This window comes from Suncus etruscus, chromosome 10, assembly GCF_024139225.1.
Source record: "Suncus etruscus isolate mSunEtr1 chromosome 10, mSunEtr1.pri.cur, whole genome shotgun sequence".
In the NCBI taxonomy this organism is placed as follows: Eukaryota; Metazoa; Chordata; class Mammalia; order Eulipotyphla; family Soricidae; genus Suncus; species Suncus etruscus.
Genome location: NC_064857.1, coordinates 50,419,573 through 50,438,777, shown reverse-complemented (window position 1 = coordinate 50,438,777; position 19,205 = coordinate 50,419,573). Strand labels below are relative to the sequence as shown.

Genomic DNA, 19,205 nt, shown 5'->3' with positions numbered 1-19,205 from the left:
TCCCAGTTTCCCTCCCATCCCCAATCCCCTTATCTCTATGGTAAACATTTTTCTCGCTCTCCCATTTTCCCTTAGTCGTTTTGACTATGGTTTGCAATATTGTTACTGAAGGGGTATCATGGAAGTTACTTTATCTCTTAGTACAATTTTTGTCCAGAGTGAACACTTTTGAGTATTGTAGTTATAGTGATTACTGCCCTAACTTTCTTTATTTTTCCTTTATTTTGGTTCCCTAACTTTTTTTTCTCCTCTTTGTGCCAAACATGTATTACATTCATAACATGTACTACTCTTCCTGGTCCTCATCTCTAGTCTTTCTGAGTACAGTGTTATTCATAATTAGGTTTCAGGCATTCACTCTTTGAACACTTAATTCTTTTACCAGTGTCCACTTCCTCAAAAATGACATTCTTTTTGTTTTGTTTTGGTGCTACAACCAATTGTGTTTAGGAGTTCATCCTGGCTCTGTGCTCAGGTACCACTCCTGGCAGACTGGGTGGAGGAGGGTGAAACTATATGGGCTTGAGTCCTGATTGTCTGGGTACAAGGCAAAAACCCTATTTGCTGTATTATTCTGACCACTGAAACAAATAAAAATGAGGAAAAATTTAATTTCAGTTTTATACTGTTAACGGTATTAAAATATTTGTTTGAGAAAATATAAATTTGTGCATAAATTGCATAAACTAATGAACTCTGTTGTCTGCTTTATGCTGGGTGTGTGTGCATGGGACTCCTTTATAGTAAAATTCTTGGCTAACTTTGGTGGTTGAGAGGATCTGCCAGAGCCTATTTATGAGGCTCTGAGGGAGTGTGGGGTTGGACTGGGATCTGCCACAGCAGGGGTCTAAATGAATGTACTTTATCCAGCTTCAGTTTTTTTTTTTTTTGCTTTTTTTGGGCCACACCCGTTTGATGCTCAGGGGTTACTCCTGGCTAAGTGCTCAGAAATTGCCCCTGGCTTGGGGCGACCATATGGGATGCCGGGGGATCGAACTGCGGTCCTTCTTTGGCTAGCGCTTCACAAGGCAGACACCTTACCTCTAGCGCCACCTTGCCGGCCCCCCAGCTTCAGCTTTATATTTAATTTATACAAAGATTTCTAGTCTCTTTAGAAATTTAGTATCCAAATTATCAAAACTGGATCTATTCCTCTTAGTTTTAACTCCTGTAGAAAACTTGATAGTGATGATAAGCCAGGTTCCTCCTGGCTTACATAGTCCTTAGTTGTATAGAAGTAATATTAACATAATGTTATTCATTTCTATTTTACCTCAAAGAGGCATTATTAGAAAAATTGTTGAGACAAGTTCTTTCTGTTAAAATACTTTGTAAATAAGATAATTTTATCATGCTGCTACAAGAAGATTTTTAAAATTCTATTTCTTTTAGATTCGCCATGAAGTCAGCTTTAAAAATATGACTCATAAGCTTTGCAGTGATCACTGTTTTAATAGATACAGAATGGCTAATGGTCTAATAATGAATTGCTGTGAACAGTGTGGAGAGTACTTGCCCAGCAAAGGGGCTGGAAATAATGTTCTAGTGATAGATGGTCAGCAGAAAAGATTTTGCTGTCAAAGTTGTGTCAGTGAATACAAACAGGTGAGTTGCTTTATTTTTATTTATTTTTACAAGTGTCCCCAGTTTTCCTCCTGTATTCCCTCCTGCCCTCCTTCCTGCCTGCCTCTGGCATACAAAATTTCTTACTGTCTCTCACACTTTCTTACACTCTCACTTTCCTCTTCTCCCTCTCATTCTTTCTGTTTTTCATTTAGGCATGTGGTTTGCAATATTGTTACTGAAAGGGTATCTTTAGTGTGTATCACTTTACTTCCTTTCCGCACCTAGTTCTTTTTTAGAATGATGATTTCCAACTATTATTGTCATAATGGTCTCTTCTCTGCTCTAACTGCTCTCCCATGCTGTGTGGGAAGCTTCCTACCATGGACCAATCCTCCTGGCTCTAATCTCTATATTATCTTAAGATATTATTCCATACTATTATATTTATATATACACATATCCCACAAATGAGTACAATAATTCTTTTTTATCCCTCTCCCTGTGATTCATAATACTCTATATCTATCCATGTATAATCAAATTTCATGACTTCAAATTTTTCTAACATAATATAGTATGTTAATATAGCTGCATAATATTCCATTGTGTAGGTGTTCCATTGTTTCTTCCTCCACTCATCTATTATTGTGCACTTGGATCTATAGCCAGATTCTGGTATATTAGCCAGAATGAAAATTGGAATGTAGTGGGCCTTTCTCCATTTTGTTTTCTCCATTTTTGGGCCCCTTAGGTATATTCCTAGGAGTGGTATTGCTGGCTCATATAGAGTGCTCAATTTCTAATTCTTTTTTTTTTTTTTTTTAATTTCAATTTTTAATTTTTGAGATATGTGCATACTGTTTTCCAAAAACAGTTGACATTCCCATCAGCACTGAATGCAATTCCCTTTCTCCCTGCATTCTCTCTAGTACAAGTTGTTCTTATTTGTGGTGTGAGATGATACCCTATTGTTTGTTTGTTTTTTGGTTTGGGGCCACACTGGCAGTGCTCAGTGGTTACTCCTGACTCTGCGCTCAGAAATCACCCCTGGCAGGCTTGGGGGACCATATGGGATGCCAGGAATGGAACTAGGTCCATCCAGGGCTGGCTGTGTGCAAGGCAAACACCCTGATGCTGTGCTATCGTTTTGCCTCCCCTATTGTTGTTTTGATTTGCATGTCCCTGATGACTAATTATGTGGAACATTTTTCTTGTTTGTATTTCTTCTTTGAGGAAGTTTCTTTTCATCTCTTCCCAATTTTGGATGGGCTTAAATGTGTTTTTTCTTATTAGATGCTACCAGTGTGCAAACAGACTGCTGCATGGGGCTGGAGAGATAGCATGGAGGTAGGGTGCTTGTCTTGCGTGCAGAAGGACGGTGGTTCGGATCCCGGCATCCCATATGGTTTTCCAAGCCTGCCAGGAGCGATTACTGAGCATAGAACCAGGAGTATCCCCTGAGCGCTGCTGTGTGAAAACCGGGGGAAAAATATAAAAAGACTGCTGCAAAAGTATTATTATTCTTACACCATTTATTTGCCAAATTTATCTTGGAATCTTTTAACATCCATTATTGTCTTCATACAATGGAGTTGACCTATTAAAAACAAGTTCTGAAATACTACTGATAGATTGTTGGTTTAACATACTATGGTAAAGTATGGTAAGGAAGCTATTAGAATGATTTCTCTTTGGAATTTTCTTTAGTGTAGGATGGACAGGGATTGAAAATATGATTTTCAAACTGTTAAAAGTTTACAAATGATTGGTTATCTTATTTCCTCTTTTTTTTTCCCTTCCCTTTTATGGATCACATCTGGTAGTCCTCGGGCTAACTACTGGGTCTGACTTCAAGGGAGCTTCTGGCACATACAGGGCAATTGCCTTCCCCATTTTGTTTTTCCTTCAACCCCTATATTATATTTCATTTTTTTTGTTTGTTTTGGGCCACACCCGGTGGCACTCAGGGGTTACTCCTGGCTATGCACTCAGAGGACAATATGGGACGCCAATGATTGAACCAAGGTCCATCCTGCATTAGCTGCATGCAAGGCAAACACCCTACCGCTGCACTATCAGTTGGCCCTATATTGTATTTCTAATTCTTCTTATTCTTTTTTTTTATTTAATTTTTGGACCACACTCGTGACGCTCAGGGTTTATACTCCTGGCTATGTGCTCAGAAATCACCCTGGCTTGGGCGACCATATGGGATGCTGGGGGATCAAACTGGTTTGTCCTAGGAGAGCACCTGCAAGGCAGATGCCCTACTGCACGTGCCATTGCTCAGCCCCTAGATTGTATTTTGAGGGTGTTGTCTCCATACCTGGAAGCACTTAGGGGTTACTCCTGGCTCTGCACTCAGAAATCGCTCCATGCAGGCTTGGGGGACCATATGGGATGCTGGGATTCGAACCACCATCCTTTTTCATGCAAGGCAAATGCCTTCCCTCTATGGTATCTTTCCGACCCCTATATTGTTTTTGGTTTTTGGGTCACACCCGGCAGTGCTCAGAGGTTCCTCCTGGCTCTATGCTCAGAAATTGCTTCTGGCGGCTCAGAGGATGATATGGGATGCCAGGATTCGAACCACTTTTCTTCTGCATGCAATGCAAACTCTTTACCTCCATGCTGTCTCTCTGGTCCCTATATTGTATTTTTTAATAAAAATTCTCAATGTTAAAATTTTAATTCTAAGTTGGTCTTTTTTGGATGAGGGGAGTGGGCTTGATAGGGGCATACTTGTCCATACAACACTACTATTAGCATGTTGGTTGGAGTTGCTCTCTCTCCTGTTTAGGAGATTTTGAAGTGCCAGGAATAATAACCCTGTGAGTTTGGTCCATAAAGTCTTTTTTTTTTAATTTAGTTTTGTTTTGTTGGGGGGAGGGGGGAGGGGGGAGACCACACCCTGCAGTTACAGGGGTTACTCCTGACTCTGCTCAGGAATTACTTTTGATGGGTTTGGGGGACCATATGGAATGCCAGGGAACAAGAGTTCATTTAATTTCAGATTGTACAGAATACTGGATAGACCAAACATTTGAAAAGAATATACTTTCACCTTGCCAGGAACTGGGCTAGGTTCACATAGCTAGGTAAAAACAACATAGTGAGAACCAAAAGGTTGAATTGCCCTCTTCTACTCACCCTTGATGTCCCCAGTCTCTCCATGTATTGCTCCCCCCACCTTTTCCTTTTAGCACTACGATTTGTCGTATTGTTCCTGAAGGGCTATTATGCTTATTGCTTTACCTCCGTTCAGAACCCAGTTCTTGTCCAGAGTGATTTCTTTTGGTATTTTTTGTTTGTTTGTTTAGTTTAGTTTTGTTTTGATTTGTTTTTTGGTCACACCTGGCAGCATTCGGGTTACTCCTGGCTCTACGCTTAGATTGCTTCTGGTAGGCTTGAGGACCATATGGAATGCCAGGATTTGAACCCCCATCCTGCATGCAAGGCAAACATCTAACCTCCATTCTCTCTTCGACCAGAGTGATTTCTTTTTCTTTTTTTTTTTTTTTGTTTTGTTTTGTTTTGTTTTTTGGGCCACACCCGGTGACACTCAGGGGTTACTCCTGGCTATGCGCTCAGAAGTTGCTCCTGGCTTGGGGGACCATATGGGACGCCGGGGGATCGAACCACGGTCCGTCCTAGGCTAGCGCAGGCAAGGCAGGCACCTTACCTCTAGCGCCACCGCCCGGCCCCTCCAAAGTGATTTCTAACCATCATTATCATAGTGGTTCCCTCTCTGCCTGAACTGCACTGCTTTCTATTTGTGGCACGTTTCCTATTAGTCTTTCTGGTCCTCAACTCTATTGTCATAATGGTATTATTATCATTCTGTCTTTGGTTATTATTACCTATTATTTTTTCTATATACCCCAATGAGTATCTTCATTTTTCTTGGGGTGGGGCTGTTCATACCCTGCGGCTCTCGGGTTACTCCCAGCTCTGTGCTCAGAAATCACTCTTGGCAGGCTCAGGGGACCACATGGGATGCTGGAATTCGAACCACCGTCTGTCCTGGATCTGCTTCATGCAAGGCAAATAAACGCCTTACCGCTGTCCTATCTCTCCAGCACCGAGTGCGATCATTCTATATCCCTTTCCCTCTGACTAATTTTGCTTACTGAAATACTTCCATATCCATTTATAAACAAATATCATAACTTTATTTTTTGTAACAACTGTGTAGTATAATTTTTTTTTTGTTTTTGTTTTTGGTCACACCTGGCAGCGCTCAGGGGCTCTATGCTCAGAAATTGCCCCATGCAGGCTTGGGGAACCATATGGGATGTTGGGATTTGAACCACCATCCTTCTGCATGCAAGGCAAACGCCTTACTGCTGTGCTATCACTCCTTATCAGCTGTGTAGTATTCTATTGTGTAATTGTTCCATCATTTATTTACCTACTTCTCTCTATTCAGGTACCTACATTGTTTCCAGATTCTGGCTACTGTGAATATTGCTGCAATGAACATGGGAGTACAGATGCCTTTTCTATATTGTGCTTTGGGGCCCTAGAGTATATTCTCAAAAAATGTTATTGCTGGGCTATATTGTAGCTCAATATGTAATATATATTTATTTATTTGTTTATTTATTTATTTTTTCTTTTGGTTTTTGGGCCACACCTGGCATTGCTCAGGGGTTACTCCTGGCTGTCTGCTCAGAAATAGCTCCTGGCAGGCACAGGGGACCATATGGGACACCGGGATTCGAACCAACCACCTTTGGTCCTATATCAGCTGCTTGCAAGGCAAACACCACTGTGCTATCTCTCCGGGCCCTATTTGTTTATTTTTGGTTTTTGGGTCACACCCGGCAGTGCTCAGGTGTTACTCCTGGCTCTATGCTCAGAAATCGCTCCTGGCAGACTTGGGGACCATATGGGATGTTGGGATTCGAACCACCGTCCTTTGCATGAAAGGCAAATGTCTTACCTCCATGCTATCTCGTCGGCCCCAATATGTAATATTTGAGGCATGTCCATATTGTTTTTTAAAAATGCTGGAGCAATTGGCATTCCGACTAGTAGTGAATGGCACTCCCTTTTCTCTCTGCATCAGGACCATCACTGTTTAGTTCTTTTTGATGTGTTCCATTCTCTGTGGTGTACCTCTTTGTTTTGATCTTCATTTTCCTGATAATGATATAGAGCATTTATTCCTGTACCTTTTGGCTCTCTGTATTTCTTCTTTGATGAAGTTTCTGTTCATTTCTTCTCCCCATCTTTTGATAGGTTTAGATATTTTTCCCTTCTTAAACTCTACCAGCCTTATATATCTTAGATATTAGACCTTTTTTTGTTTCTTTTTGTTTGGTTTTTGGGTTTTTGGCCACACCCAGTGAGGCTTAGGGGTTACTCCTGTTTATGTGATCAAAAATGTCCCCTGGCTTTGGGGTACCATATGGGACGCCGGGGATTGAACCGAGCGAGGTCCATCTTGCGTCAGTAAGTGCAAGGCAAACTCCCTACTGTTGCGCTACTGCTCCAGCCCGAGATATTAGACCTATATCAGATCTCCCAGATATCTCTCTCTCTCTCACCCCCTCCCTATCTTCTCTCCCCCTTACCTCCCACTCCCCTCCCTGTTTCCCCTCTCCATTTCTCATTCCTACCTCTCCCTCTCTCTTCATATCACTTCTCCCCTTTTTCCTCCCCCATGGCAGGCTCAGTTGACTATACAAGATGCTGGGGATCAAACTATTTAAGCTAAATACCCTACCAATTGTCCTATCTCTCTGGCTCCTAGATTTTTCTGCTGCTTCTCCTGTTTCTCTTTGAATGAATTATCTTCCTTATCCATCTCCTTGCTTTTTTGAGTGGCTTTATGTGCTTTATCTTTCATACCTTCTCTACCCGATTGACACCTCTTGTCCAGACTCTGCCAGTGAAAACTAGTATTACCACTTTGTGTGCCTGCTGATTGACTCCTAATCTATTTTACTTTTTTTAACTTTTTTTTGCCTTTTGGCCACACCCAGTGACACTCAGGGGTTACTCCTGGCTATGCACTCAGAAAATGCTCGTGGCTTGGGGGGGGGGGGTTTGGTTTTTGTTTTTTGGATCACATCCGGCAACACTCAGGGGTCACTCTGGCTCTACGCTCAGAAATCGCTCCTGGCAGGCTCGGGGGACCATATGAGATGCCGGGATTTGAACCACCATTCTTCTGCATGCAAGGCAAACGTCTTACCTCCATGCTATCACTCCGGCCCTAGAAAACCATTCTTTGCCACAGGTACACATCCCCTAGAAATAATTTTACCAGTCCCAAACAAAAGCATTTTTAGAATATCAGATCACATGCTTAGTTCCTTGGAGTTGTAAAAAGAAAAATGTGTAAAAAAAATCGCACGGGAACAAATACATTTTTTTCTTTTTTTTTTTTGGTTTTTGGGCCACACCCAGCAGTGCTCAGGGGTTACTCCTGGCTGTCTGCTCAGAAATAGCTCCTGGCAGGCATGGGGGACCATATGGGACACCGGGATTCGAACCAACCACCTTTGGTCCTGGATCGGCTGCTTGCAAGGCAAATGCCGCTGTGCTATCTCTCCGGGCCCAAACAAATACTTTTATATAGAGCTAATACAACATTTCATTGAATCAAAAATTTTTCTTTATATCCCCATTGCCCGCAGGCCTGGAGGATCTCCTTTGATAGGTCTGCTGTAAAATTAAGAATGTTCCTTTGTATGTAATGTCTGCTGTAAAATTAAGAATGTTCCTTTTTATGTAATTTTCATCTTTCTTTGCTTTCAGTGTTTTCTAGCTCTCGCTTGGTTTTAATCATTCTATTTGGGATGTGTTTTGGAGTATTTTTATTTTGATCTCTTTTAGCTGGTATTCTTAGAAACTCCTGAATCTTAGTGCATGTGTCTCTAGTTCTTTTTCCAAATTCCCATCTATTATCCCTTTTCAATTTTGCCCTTAACTTTGTCTTGTCTGTCTTGTTTTATTTTCCAATACTCACATTTCTTCTAGAATATATTGATACAGGTAATTTAAATTCTGACAGTGGAGACTACATTTTTGTTTATCACTTATCCTTCTATGTCATTGTTTTCTTGGGAGAAGGGGGACACCTCTGGCAGTGCTCAGGGCTTACTACTGATTCTGTGCTCACATATCACTCATGGCAGTGTTTAGGATAACATGTAGTGTTGGAGATTGAACTTGGGTCAGCTGCTTTATCAAGGCAAGCATCCTTTCTGCTGTACTATCAAAGTTCTGGCCCTTCCAGTTTCTTATATTTAGGGGGGAGTGGTATTGGGCCACATTCACCAGTTTATTTCTAGCTCTATCCTTAGGGAATTAGTTCTGGTGATGCTTGGGGACTATATGGAATGCCAGGGATCAAACCCACATCAGCGGCATGAAAGGCAAGCTGTCCTTTGTGCTGTTCTATTGCTCTGCCTCTCTGATATTGTATTTTTAATTTCTTGAAAGGCAGAAGTATGGATTTTAATCTTTCCTGCAAGTTTGAATGCTCTGGAAGCTGATATGTTGATATGTGCTTTTTTTTGTTTATTTGTTTTTGTTTTTTTGGGTCACACCCGGCAGCGCTCAGGGGTTACTCCTGGCTCTATGCTCAGAAATCGCTCCTGGCAGACTTTTGGGACCATAGGGGATGCCGGGATTCGAACCACCTTCCTTCTGCATGCAAGGCAATGCCTTACATCCATGCTATCTCTCCGGTCTCTGATATGTGCTTTAATTCAAGATCCTTAAGTCATTTGTAGATGATAAAATTTATGATTTGTGTAATCTTCAAGCACTTAATTTTATACACTTGAGATATCTTAAATTATTAATAGAAGAGTAAAATCTTATAATACATTGTTATCTCTCTAAAATCAGTAAATTTTTCTGATAATATGTACTTAAATGATTCAAATTTAGTGGTTTATCTTTTAATTTCCATTATTTTATCATAACATTTTTTCTATAGGCAAATTAAATTTAAGAATTCTATAAGTGGGGCCGGAGAGATAGCATGGAAGTAAGGCATTTACCTTTCATGCAGAAGGTCATCGGTTCGAATCCCGGCGTCCCATATGGTCCCCCGTGCATGCCAGGAGCAATTTCTGAGCACGGAGCCAGGAAAAATCCCTGAGCATTGCCGGGTGTGACCCAAAAACCACAAAAAAAAAAAAAAAAAAAAAAAAAAAAGAATTCTATAAGTTGGCATTTATGTTGTAGACAAGACATAGCATTTTGAAATAATGTTGAAATTTATAAATTGAAAAAGTAGGTGAATAAGGGCTGGAATAGATAGCATAGTAGCTAGGGTGCTTGCTTTGCATGCGACTGACCCAGGTTTGATCCCCAGCATCCTATATGGTTCACCAAGCCTGCCAGAAGTAACCCATGAGTGCTGCCAGGTGTGGCCTAAAAACAAAACAAAACCAAATAAAAGTGGATACAAATCAACTTCTATAGATTGCTTATTTGTCATCTTTTACTCTGCCTTCTCATTTTAAATGTTTTTATAAAGTCTTTTTATTTGGTCTTTTTTTTTTTTTTTTTAGGTAGGTAGCCATCCAAGCTTCCTGAAAGAGGTTCGAGATCATATGCAGGACCCTACCTTCTTAATGCAGCCTGAGGTAAGCAAGGAGTTAGCTGGATTTAAGACTGACAGTTTAATGCAATGGTCTTTTAATGGTCTTTGATACATGTTCATATATATTAAAACTTATGAACTTTGAAAGTTCTTAAGGTAGTGACTATTTTCTTTGTTTTAAGGCTTATATGAAATTTCACTAAATTTTACAAGTTTTTTTTGTTTTGAGGCCACACCTGTTGGTGCTCAGGGCTTTTCCTGGCTTTTCATTCAGGAATCATTCCTGGCAGGCTTTGGGGACCATATATGGTGTCAGGGATCAAACCTGGGTTGGCCACATGCAAGGCAAACACTACCTGCTGTATTATCATTTTGTATCATGAGGAATTGAAGAAAGTTCAGAGTATGCCTCTGATGTTGCTAGCAAAAGCAGGAAGATTTAGGGGACCCAGCACTTAATACAGGGGAAGCTGGGCCTTTCCTGGCTTAAAGCATGGAAAGTGCTGGGCCACAGAAGGGGGCAATCAAGGGAGAGGCCTGCACCTGGGGGGGAGGGAGTTCACTGATGCTGTGTGGCCCATAAGGTGCCAGGAATCACCTGGACCATCTGGGAGTTGCTCAGAGAGTTCTAGATCTGTACCTTGAAATGTTCCAGGCCATGTAGTTCAGAAATTGAATCTGAGTTGTACTCAGACTACAATACTGTTTCCTGGCTTGATCTCAGGCTTAATCTTCCCTCTGAAGTAAGATTGGCAGGGTGGGTTGAGAGATCTCTCAGGCAGTTCTCAAAGATCTTATAATCATCCTGTGCCGACCTAAAGATTCAGCTCGAAGACCCTGCATTCTGGGCCAACCACGAAGTGTTTCTCAGCAGGCACCAATGCTATACTTGAATCATGTACTGTAGATTGAATGCAGGACCTAGCCTGGCATTCTATGCAGCACTTTGAGCTCTCTCTCTGGCTCCTAGAAATAATTTTTAACGCACAATTATTTTCCCAGCACCATTTATAAGATTATAAAAGTGTCTTGTAAACTATATTACAGTATGAAAATGAAGGCTTTTATGTTAATGTAATATTGCTACCTGATTAATCTATAGATCATAATTAAAATTATAGCTATTTATGTCTTTTATAGCAAAAGAAAAAAATTTTTTACCCAACCCAGGATCATAGACTATTAGCTGAAGTCTTTTTTATGCCCCACTTCTCTCTCTCAAAATATATATATAGGGCCAGAGAGATAGCATGGAGGTGTAAGGCGTTTGCCTTTCATGCAGAAGATCATTGGTTCGCCCTGCCAAGAGCCAGGAGTAAGTAACCCCTGAGCGCTGCCGGGTGTGACTCAAAAACCAAAAAAAAAAAAAAAAAAAAAAAAGTGCGTATATATACACACACATTATATGAAATATACAATGCATATATATAATTAAAACTTTTTTTTGGTTTTGGGGCTATACTCGGTGGAAGTAAATCAGGTTTACTCCTGATTCTTCACTCAGAAATCCTGGCTGACTTTTAGTAGACCTTACGGGATACAGGGATTGAACTTAGATCAGCTCTTAGATGGCAAGCACTACGAGTACAGTACCCAGTGTGCTATCTCTGACTGTTACCTCTCTATTTTGCAGAGTTTTAATGCTTTATCTTTAGTTTACTAATCTTTTCTCATAATTTATGTAATATATTTTTCATCTTATTTATCATTTCTAGAAATTTCATCTGGGTGTTATTCTATGTCTTCTATTCCTTGCTTTATTATGTGTATGAAAACTTTACTGTCTTGTTTATTATCAACACGCTATAGCTCTTTTGGCATCTTTGCCTGTTTTTACATGTCATTTCTAGATCATTTTATAGCTTATTAGTGATTCATTCTTTTTTATTTTGGGGGCAAATTACTTGGCAGTTTTTTTTTAATCTCAATTTTTACATTATTGCTTATTGGCTCTTTTGGTTTCATTGTACTATTCATTGTACTATTTCAAATGGTTTTGTACTTTAGTCTTAGCATGCTTTCAGGATCTCTTGCATATACAGTTTCATAGCCTTTGGTGGTACAAATCTGCAATCAATTCTTTTCCTCACATTTGTGGTGACACCTAGTTACTTTATCTGATGCTCCCTGCCATTCAACAAGTAGGCACAGAGAGTAATCTCAGCCCTGGGCATATCTTGATTCTGAGATTTTCTGTCCTCTGGTGCTTTACTGTCACATATGTAAAGATTTCTCATCCAAACACTTTAAGAAGACAGCTCCTCTTTAGGTACTCCAAATACATTTTTTGGTGCAGCTCTTCATCTCTGATGATTTATTCTAGCTGCCTAGGTATTTTAACAAACTCTTTCCTCGTTGATATAAGGCTGTTTGTAGCACCATTCTAAGAAATGGATATTTTGTTTTTGCCCTTTTTTTTTTGGCAAATAAGTTGGAAACATCAGTAATAAATAAGAGTGATGGAAGTTACTTCTCTTCCCTTAAGTTTTATAGTTGTACTATGTTTTGGGTAATGTTTAAATGCCAATGTTTCACAACTTTTATCTAGTTTTCTAGTTGTTTAAGGTGGAGGTTATAGATTATCTCTGTTAACTTTCTCGAGCTAGGAGTGGAAATCCTCTCTTTAAATTATTCCAGTCTTTCTTGACCTTGAGCAATTTGAATATTGAGTATATTTGGTACCATGACTTTGAAGTTGAGTTTCTTGGATGTTTCTCAAGATTAGATTTTTGTATAAGAACTTCATTAGTGATACTGGTTTCTTTGCCTATCTGTCAGAAAAGCACATGATGTTTGCTTATTCTCATTACTGCATAGTAATTGATTCACTTGGTTGAGGGGTGTTGGATTTTTCTATGGTATAAATGCTATACCCCCCCTTTGTGTGTGTGCATATTTATATTACACATTATGTAATAGTAATACTATAATAATATGTAATAACATATAATAGTACACAGCAAACTGTTCACTTAGCACTTTTATATTGTCAGTATTTTTAAATTACATAGGTAATCTGTGCCGAAAAATTACAAATTAGACAGTAGTAAGAAAGTAAAAAAATAATCGTTTGTGAATCTTAGAATTTTTCCCTTTTTGCAATTTAATGATATGATTCTAGTGATTTTTTTTGAATAAAATTATTTTACTTGAATCATCTCTTAGATCTTTGCTTAAAAATTAAGTTGTTGGGACCGGAGAGATAGCACAGCAGTAGGGCGTTTGCCTTACATGCAGCTGACCCAGGACTGACCGTGGTTTGAATCCCAGCATCCCATATGCCGCTCCTACCCTCCCCACCCCCGAGCATGCCAGGAGCGATTTCTGAGCACAGAGCCAGGAGTAACCCCTGAGCGCTGCCGAGTGTGACCCAAAAACCAAAAAAAAAAAAGAAAAAAAAAGAAAATTAAGTTTTATTTCCTCTTACTCTGTTAATGGTTTCTTACTATTTCTATACTTTCTACATTCTTGATAATGGACATTTGAATTCTCAGAATGCATTTAAATGCAAGAACTAAAACCTGAGCCAAATATACTGAAATATAGTTAGTTAATTATTTAAAAGAACTGAAATGTAATAAAATATTTAACAAAACATTACATTGGAGGAGGGAGGGAGACATTGATGGTGGTATTAGTGTTGGAATATTTTATGCTTGAAACAACTCTAATGAACAACTTTGTATGTCACGGTGTCTTAATGAAATTTGAATGAAAAATAATAACAACATTAAATGTGCTTGTTTTTAACTATAATGCATTCTGAAATAAATTTAATATAAATGCTATTTATTTATTTATATTATTTATATTAAAATCTCTATATTACCCCTACCTCCTCCTAAAGTTCAGGTGCTGGTAAAAGTACTCTGGTTTATTACCACCAATAGAAATGACAAATAATGCTAAATTTCAGTGATACTAAGAAATATAAAGATATATTTAACTTGCAATTGAATGTACTAGGTTCTGTACAGACTGAATTTATGAAATGATGACCATTTTCTAGATTATATTTGTAGCAACTAGTAAAGTGTACATTAAGTCTTTCTGTCTAGAGCACCCTTCCATACAGTACTTACTTAAACTGAAGTATTTACTTACTCTACATTTTATTTAGTACAATTTAAGTATTCAATGAAATGTAGTTTTATTCATTCTACCCAATGATATTTATGAATTATAGATTGGAAGATGAAAATCATGAAGAAATTTTTAAAAAATCAAGTGATGTTTAGTTTTACTTTTTAAGTAGAATTGTTTTAAATATAAGTCATCTTGGATTAAGTAATGGATGTGATTTATTTGTTATATATTTTAACATGAAAATAATTACTTTGGAAATTATTTTATTAAGACATTTTTAGTAAGTAGGCCAAAAATCTATTTGTCCTTTTTTTATCCATTATTTATCTTTACCAGTATCTAGTTTTAAGTCATGTCTGTCTCATTCTTTTTCATTGAACTCATAAGTAGGTTTATTTTTCCCATGGGTGAGGAAATAAAATAAGTGGATTTATTCCGCTTTATTTTTTTAAATGACACAATGGATATATTTATGACAGTTAATTATTAATTTTATTGTGTACAGTTTGAAACAGCTATTGTGACATGAGCATGTATTTCTTTTCCATTAGACGGGTCTTTTTGTGTTGAAGCACTATGAAAGTGGCTTGTTAAAATATTCTCAGTATTAATGATTCTATCTTTCTGATAGTACTTTCTCATTCTCCTCAGATAAAGCATTTGTCAATGTTGATTAGCTCCTTGTTTACTTGATCCAATTCAGCTGTTCTACTTTTTATTGGTACGTCTTAAAACTTACTAATTGTATGATCATTCTGCCAATAAAGTTAGTTTCAAAATAAAGATGGTTTCTAATAAACAAAAAAGTCTTATCGAACATTAGAGATGATTGGACCTCATTTATATTGATAAAAGATTCTTTATAGGTGACCTTCTAGGAGCTGCATTGTTTTTTCTTTCTGTAATTCTGTGACACATGGCAGATATCTTGATATTTTTAGTGTTCCAGATTTAAAAATTCTTTTTATTATCCATTGTTTGATTGATGAATTTTTTGATCTTCTCATTTCTATTTTTTTTATTGTGATAGAGTCCTCAGGGAAATAAGCTGTTAATTCAAAAGCATAAAGAATCTTAATATTTATTATCTGTAACATTGCTATATTTATTAGATTGAGTAGATTTACACCTTTTCTATTTTTTGTTGCTTATTACTATTTTTTCTTTTATCTCTTACTTGGAGCCTAACAGGCTAAATAATGAGTTATTTTCCACTTTGTAAAGTAAAATTCATGGCTTTTTAATGATACTTCTGTAAACAAGAAACAGATAGCACTTTATTTTTTACGGTTCCAGAATAAAGGAAAAACATACGCATCTGGCTCATAGATAACTGTTATCTTAGATCTGTTTTATTCATTGTATGATGAGAAAATTTTTTGTGTGTGTGTGTGTGTGTGTGTGTGTGTGTGTGTGTGTGTGTGTGTGTGTTGAAGTTAAGTTTTGGTTATTGTTTTATTCTTTTAATTTTTTTTTTTTTTTATTTTCTAAAATTCTGTGGCAGTTGTGAAGTTTACCCGTACAGTTTATCTGCTTTATATGCTCTTTGTGGCTTCCCCGACTTGATAATTTTAGATTTGGCCATGGAACATTTTGATGCCTTCTATGTCATCAAGTTGTATTAGATTCAGATATTGCTGGATATGAATCTGAGTCAATAATAGCATCAGGTGAAAAGGCAGTAAAATCGTTTTGTAAAGTTGCATGTAATAGTTAAACTGGTTGTGGCAGTTCTGTCTTTAGAAGAGCTCAAATACAAGTTGTACTTAAAATTTTTGTTTTCCTTCTGTTTATTTTCTGATTGTCTATGATATAACTTTGGAAATCAGACATACATACATCTGTTTATCTGAATTACATTTTTCTGTAAGACTATAAATCTCAGTAATTCTATTATTGTCCTGGTAATTGTTTTTAAGGTGTATCTGATTAGGTCTTATCTTCATATAATCTGTTTCTTTTTATTTATATCAGAGCTGACAAATACTTTTAACAGGAGGATTTATTTTGTTATTATTTATGAACTAGTTATTTAAATTTTGATATTTATAAACTAAGATATTTTGAATATTTTATTATGGTTTAAATGAGATTTTAAATATAATAGCAAATAAGTAAAAAAGTGCTTTTAACAGCATCTCAGTGGAAAAGTATTGTCTTCAAATTGCTTCTTCACCAGGGTTTATATTTTTTATAGGTACATTTAATTTTTTTGTTAAAGGGTGTCAATAATAAATGACAATAAGTAATAAAGAATTTGTGTCATTTTTATAAACAGAATACATTGTGCTCTTTTTGATTTTGGTTTCTGCTATGTGTAGGGATTCTATTAAATTTTTGGAAATAAACTTTTTGAAGAAGACAGATGGTTATTATTATTATTTGAATTTAATTTAGCTTCATTGCTGTTAACAGTTTGTATCCAGATGAAGACTTCTGAACCATTAAACCTGATTAGAGGTGAAAAAAATTGTTTCACAGAATGTATTAATAAAAATATATAACTTTACCTTTAAAAATAATGGTTAATTATATTTTTGTTTTAAATTTTAGAAATATGGAAAACTGACCACTTGTACTGGTTGCCGGACACAGTGCAGGTTTTTTGATATGACTCAGTGTATAGGTCCTAATGGTTATATGGAGCCATATTGTTCAACTGCTTGCATGAATAGTCACAAGACAAAATATGCAAAGTCACAAAGTAAGTTCCAGGTATTTGGAAAGTTGAAAAAAAACCTTACTTAACATGAATCAGTTCATGACTCTCCTTTAAATTTCATTTTATTATCATACTAAATTTCTTAACAACTTTAAAAATTTTATCGTTCCAGAAATCAAAAATATTTGAAGTTATAGGGAAACTTATGTCCATAATTATATTCTCAATAAATCTGTTTTCCGGACTAGGATTAATTCATTGATCTCTGTGCTTCTAAAAACCCGTCACATATAAGAAGTAAACAGTCTTGGAAATTAAAGTCTATGAAGTTGGTTTTAAAACTGTTCTGAGGTCAGTTAGGATTCTTAAAAAAATTCTTATTACTTTATGAAGAAATCAGATTTGTATCTTCTTTCCTAGGTTTGGGAATTATTTGCCATTTTTGTAAACGAAACTCTTTACCTCAATATCAAGCCACAATGCCTGATGGAAAACTGTATAACTTTTGCAATTCCAGTTGTGTGGCTAAATTTCAGGTTTGTTATTTATTTTATATAACCATAATTCTCTATTAAGAATACAAAGAAAACATGAAGTGTAATGTATTAAATTTTTTATTTTGCTAATTTTTTTTTGTAGTTTGAAGTTCAGTTGAAGGGTGGCAGTTATAGGCAAAATAAACAGCATGTCGCCTGACTGACTTTTTCATTGTTTTTTTTTATATGACTCAAGACTTTGAAAAAGAATTTTAGTATAATTGAGATCAGTATCTGATATGTAACGTTTTCTTAGTATGGACAATTGTATGAATTGTGACTCTTAAAAAAATTTCATATTCTGGGACTGGGAGAGAGGATAAAGGGTTGGAGTTTATGCTGTTTGATATGTAAGTTTTTATCCTCAGTACAACTTCTATCTCTTCCCATAGGACTCTCCTCCAGCACCATCTATATAGCTTTAATCATCAAAGCATCACTAGAGTACTTCTATTAGTTAGCCCTGCTAAGCCCAAGCAATAGCATACCCCCAGGCCAAAGCATTGAGCTGGTTCTCTTAAGTATCACTGGGTTCCATAAGCATTGCTTGGGTAATCCTTTGCCACTCTCATTGCCCCAAATTCTGTTTTATGATAAATTTATGAAGGATTTAGAATTATTTAGCCTGGGAGTGACAAACTTAAGTTTTCTTTATTGATCAGACATATGCCTTGTACTTGGGGATTGTACTGATTTTAGTACAATTTCATGGTTATAGTTTTGATTTTGATTACATAAACAGTTTCTTAGTTTTTCAATGTTGTAGTATCTATTAGAAGATAGTATTAGTTTAGACTTAGACCATTTGAACTCAAAGAAGGAAAAGTATAGAGGGAATTTGATACTGTTTTCCTATTGCGTAAAAACAAAGATTTTTATTTTTATTCAAAAGTACAAACCAGTGCTCAAAGCCATGCTTCTCAAGTTAACTTACCCAACAGTTCTATTTTCCAGGCACTATTTGAGTATATTAAAGTAGTTATTAGAAATTATTAATCTTGGGGCCGGGAAGGTGGCGCTAGAGATAAGGTGTCTGCCTTGTAAGCGCTACCAAGGAACGGACCGCGGTTCGATCCCCCGGCGTCCCATATGGTCCCCCCAAGCCAGGGGCGATTTCTGAGCACATAGCCAGGAGTAACCCCTGAGCGTCAAACGGGTGTGGCCCAAAAACCAAAAAAAAAAAAAAAAAGAAATTATTAATCTTTATAGAACATTGTATGACCACTTGCCTTACATGAGACTGACCTGGGTTTTATCACCTGCACCCCATTTATGGTCTCTTGAGCAGTGCCAGAAGTGATCCCTGAACAGAGCCAGGAGTGAGCCCTGAATATCACTAGGTGTAGCCCCAAAACAAATTGAGAGAGGTATTTTTTAATCCTGACAATTGAATATTATGTTAATGATTGTGTCCTTGAATGAATATAATTGATAAATCACATTTGGACTAAATTTTCAATTTGGAAGTTGGGATCTTGGTGATTCACTTATCCTTATTAAATATGGCTTCTGAATTGCTGGGCTATTCTTGAAGTAAAAAGTAAGGATTAAAAGTTATTTTTTGGGGGGCCAGAGATAGTTGGAGGGTAGGGCATTGGCCTTGCATGCAGAAGGACGGTGGTTCGAATCCCGACATCCCACATGGTCCTCCAAGCCTGCCAGGAGTGATTTCTGAGTGTAGAGCCAGGAGTAAACCCTGAGCACTGCCAGGTGTGACCCCAAAACAAAAAACAAAAGTTTTTTGGGGGGACTGGAGCAATAGCACAGTGGTGGGCTGTTTGCCTTG

The 19,205-nt window shown here is 37.3% G+C and overlaps 1 protein-coding gene across 1 annotated transcript in view; it reads left to right on the top strand.

Annotated features, from left to right (window-relative positions):
- The window catches only part of ZMYM2 (zinc finger MYM-type containing 2), a 106,826-nt gene that overhangs the window by 47,071 nt on the left and 40,550 nt on the right, over positions 1-19,205 (top strand). Inside the window, exons 6-9 of the mRNA XM_049782604.1 lie at positions 1,393-1,605; positions 10,104-10,178; positions 16,775-16,925; positions 17,304-17,419. Of these exons, the coding sequence (XP_049638561.1) occupies positions 1,393-1,605; positions 10,104-10,178; positions 16,775-16,925; positions 17,304-17,419 (555 nt within the window). The remainder of the gene's footprint in view (positions 1-1,392; positions 1,606-10,103; positions 10,179-16,774; positions 16,926-17,303; positions 17,420-19,205) is intronic.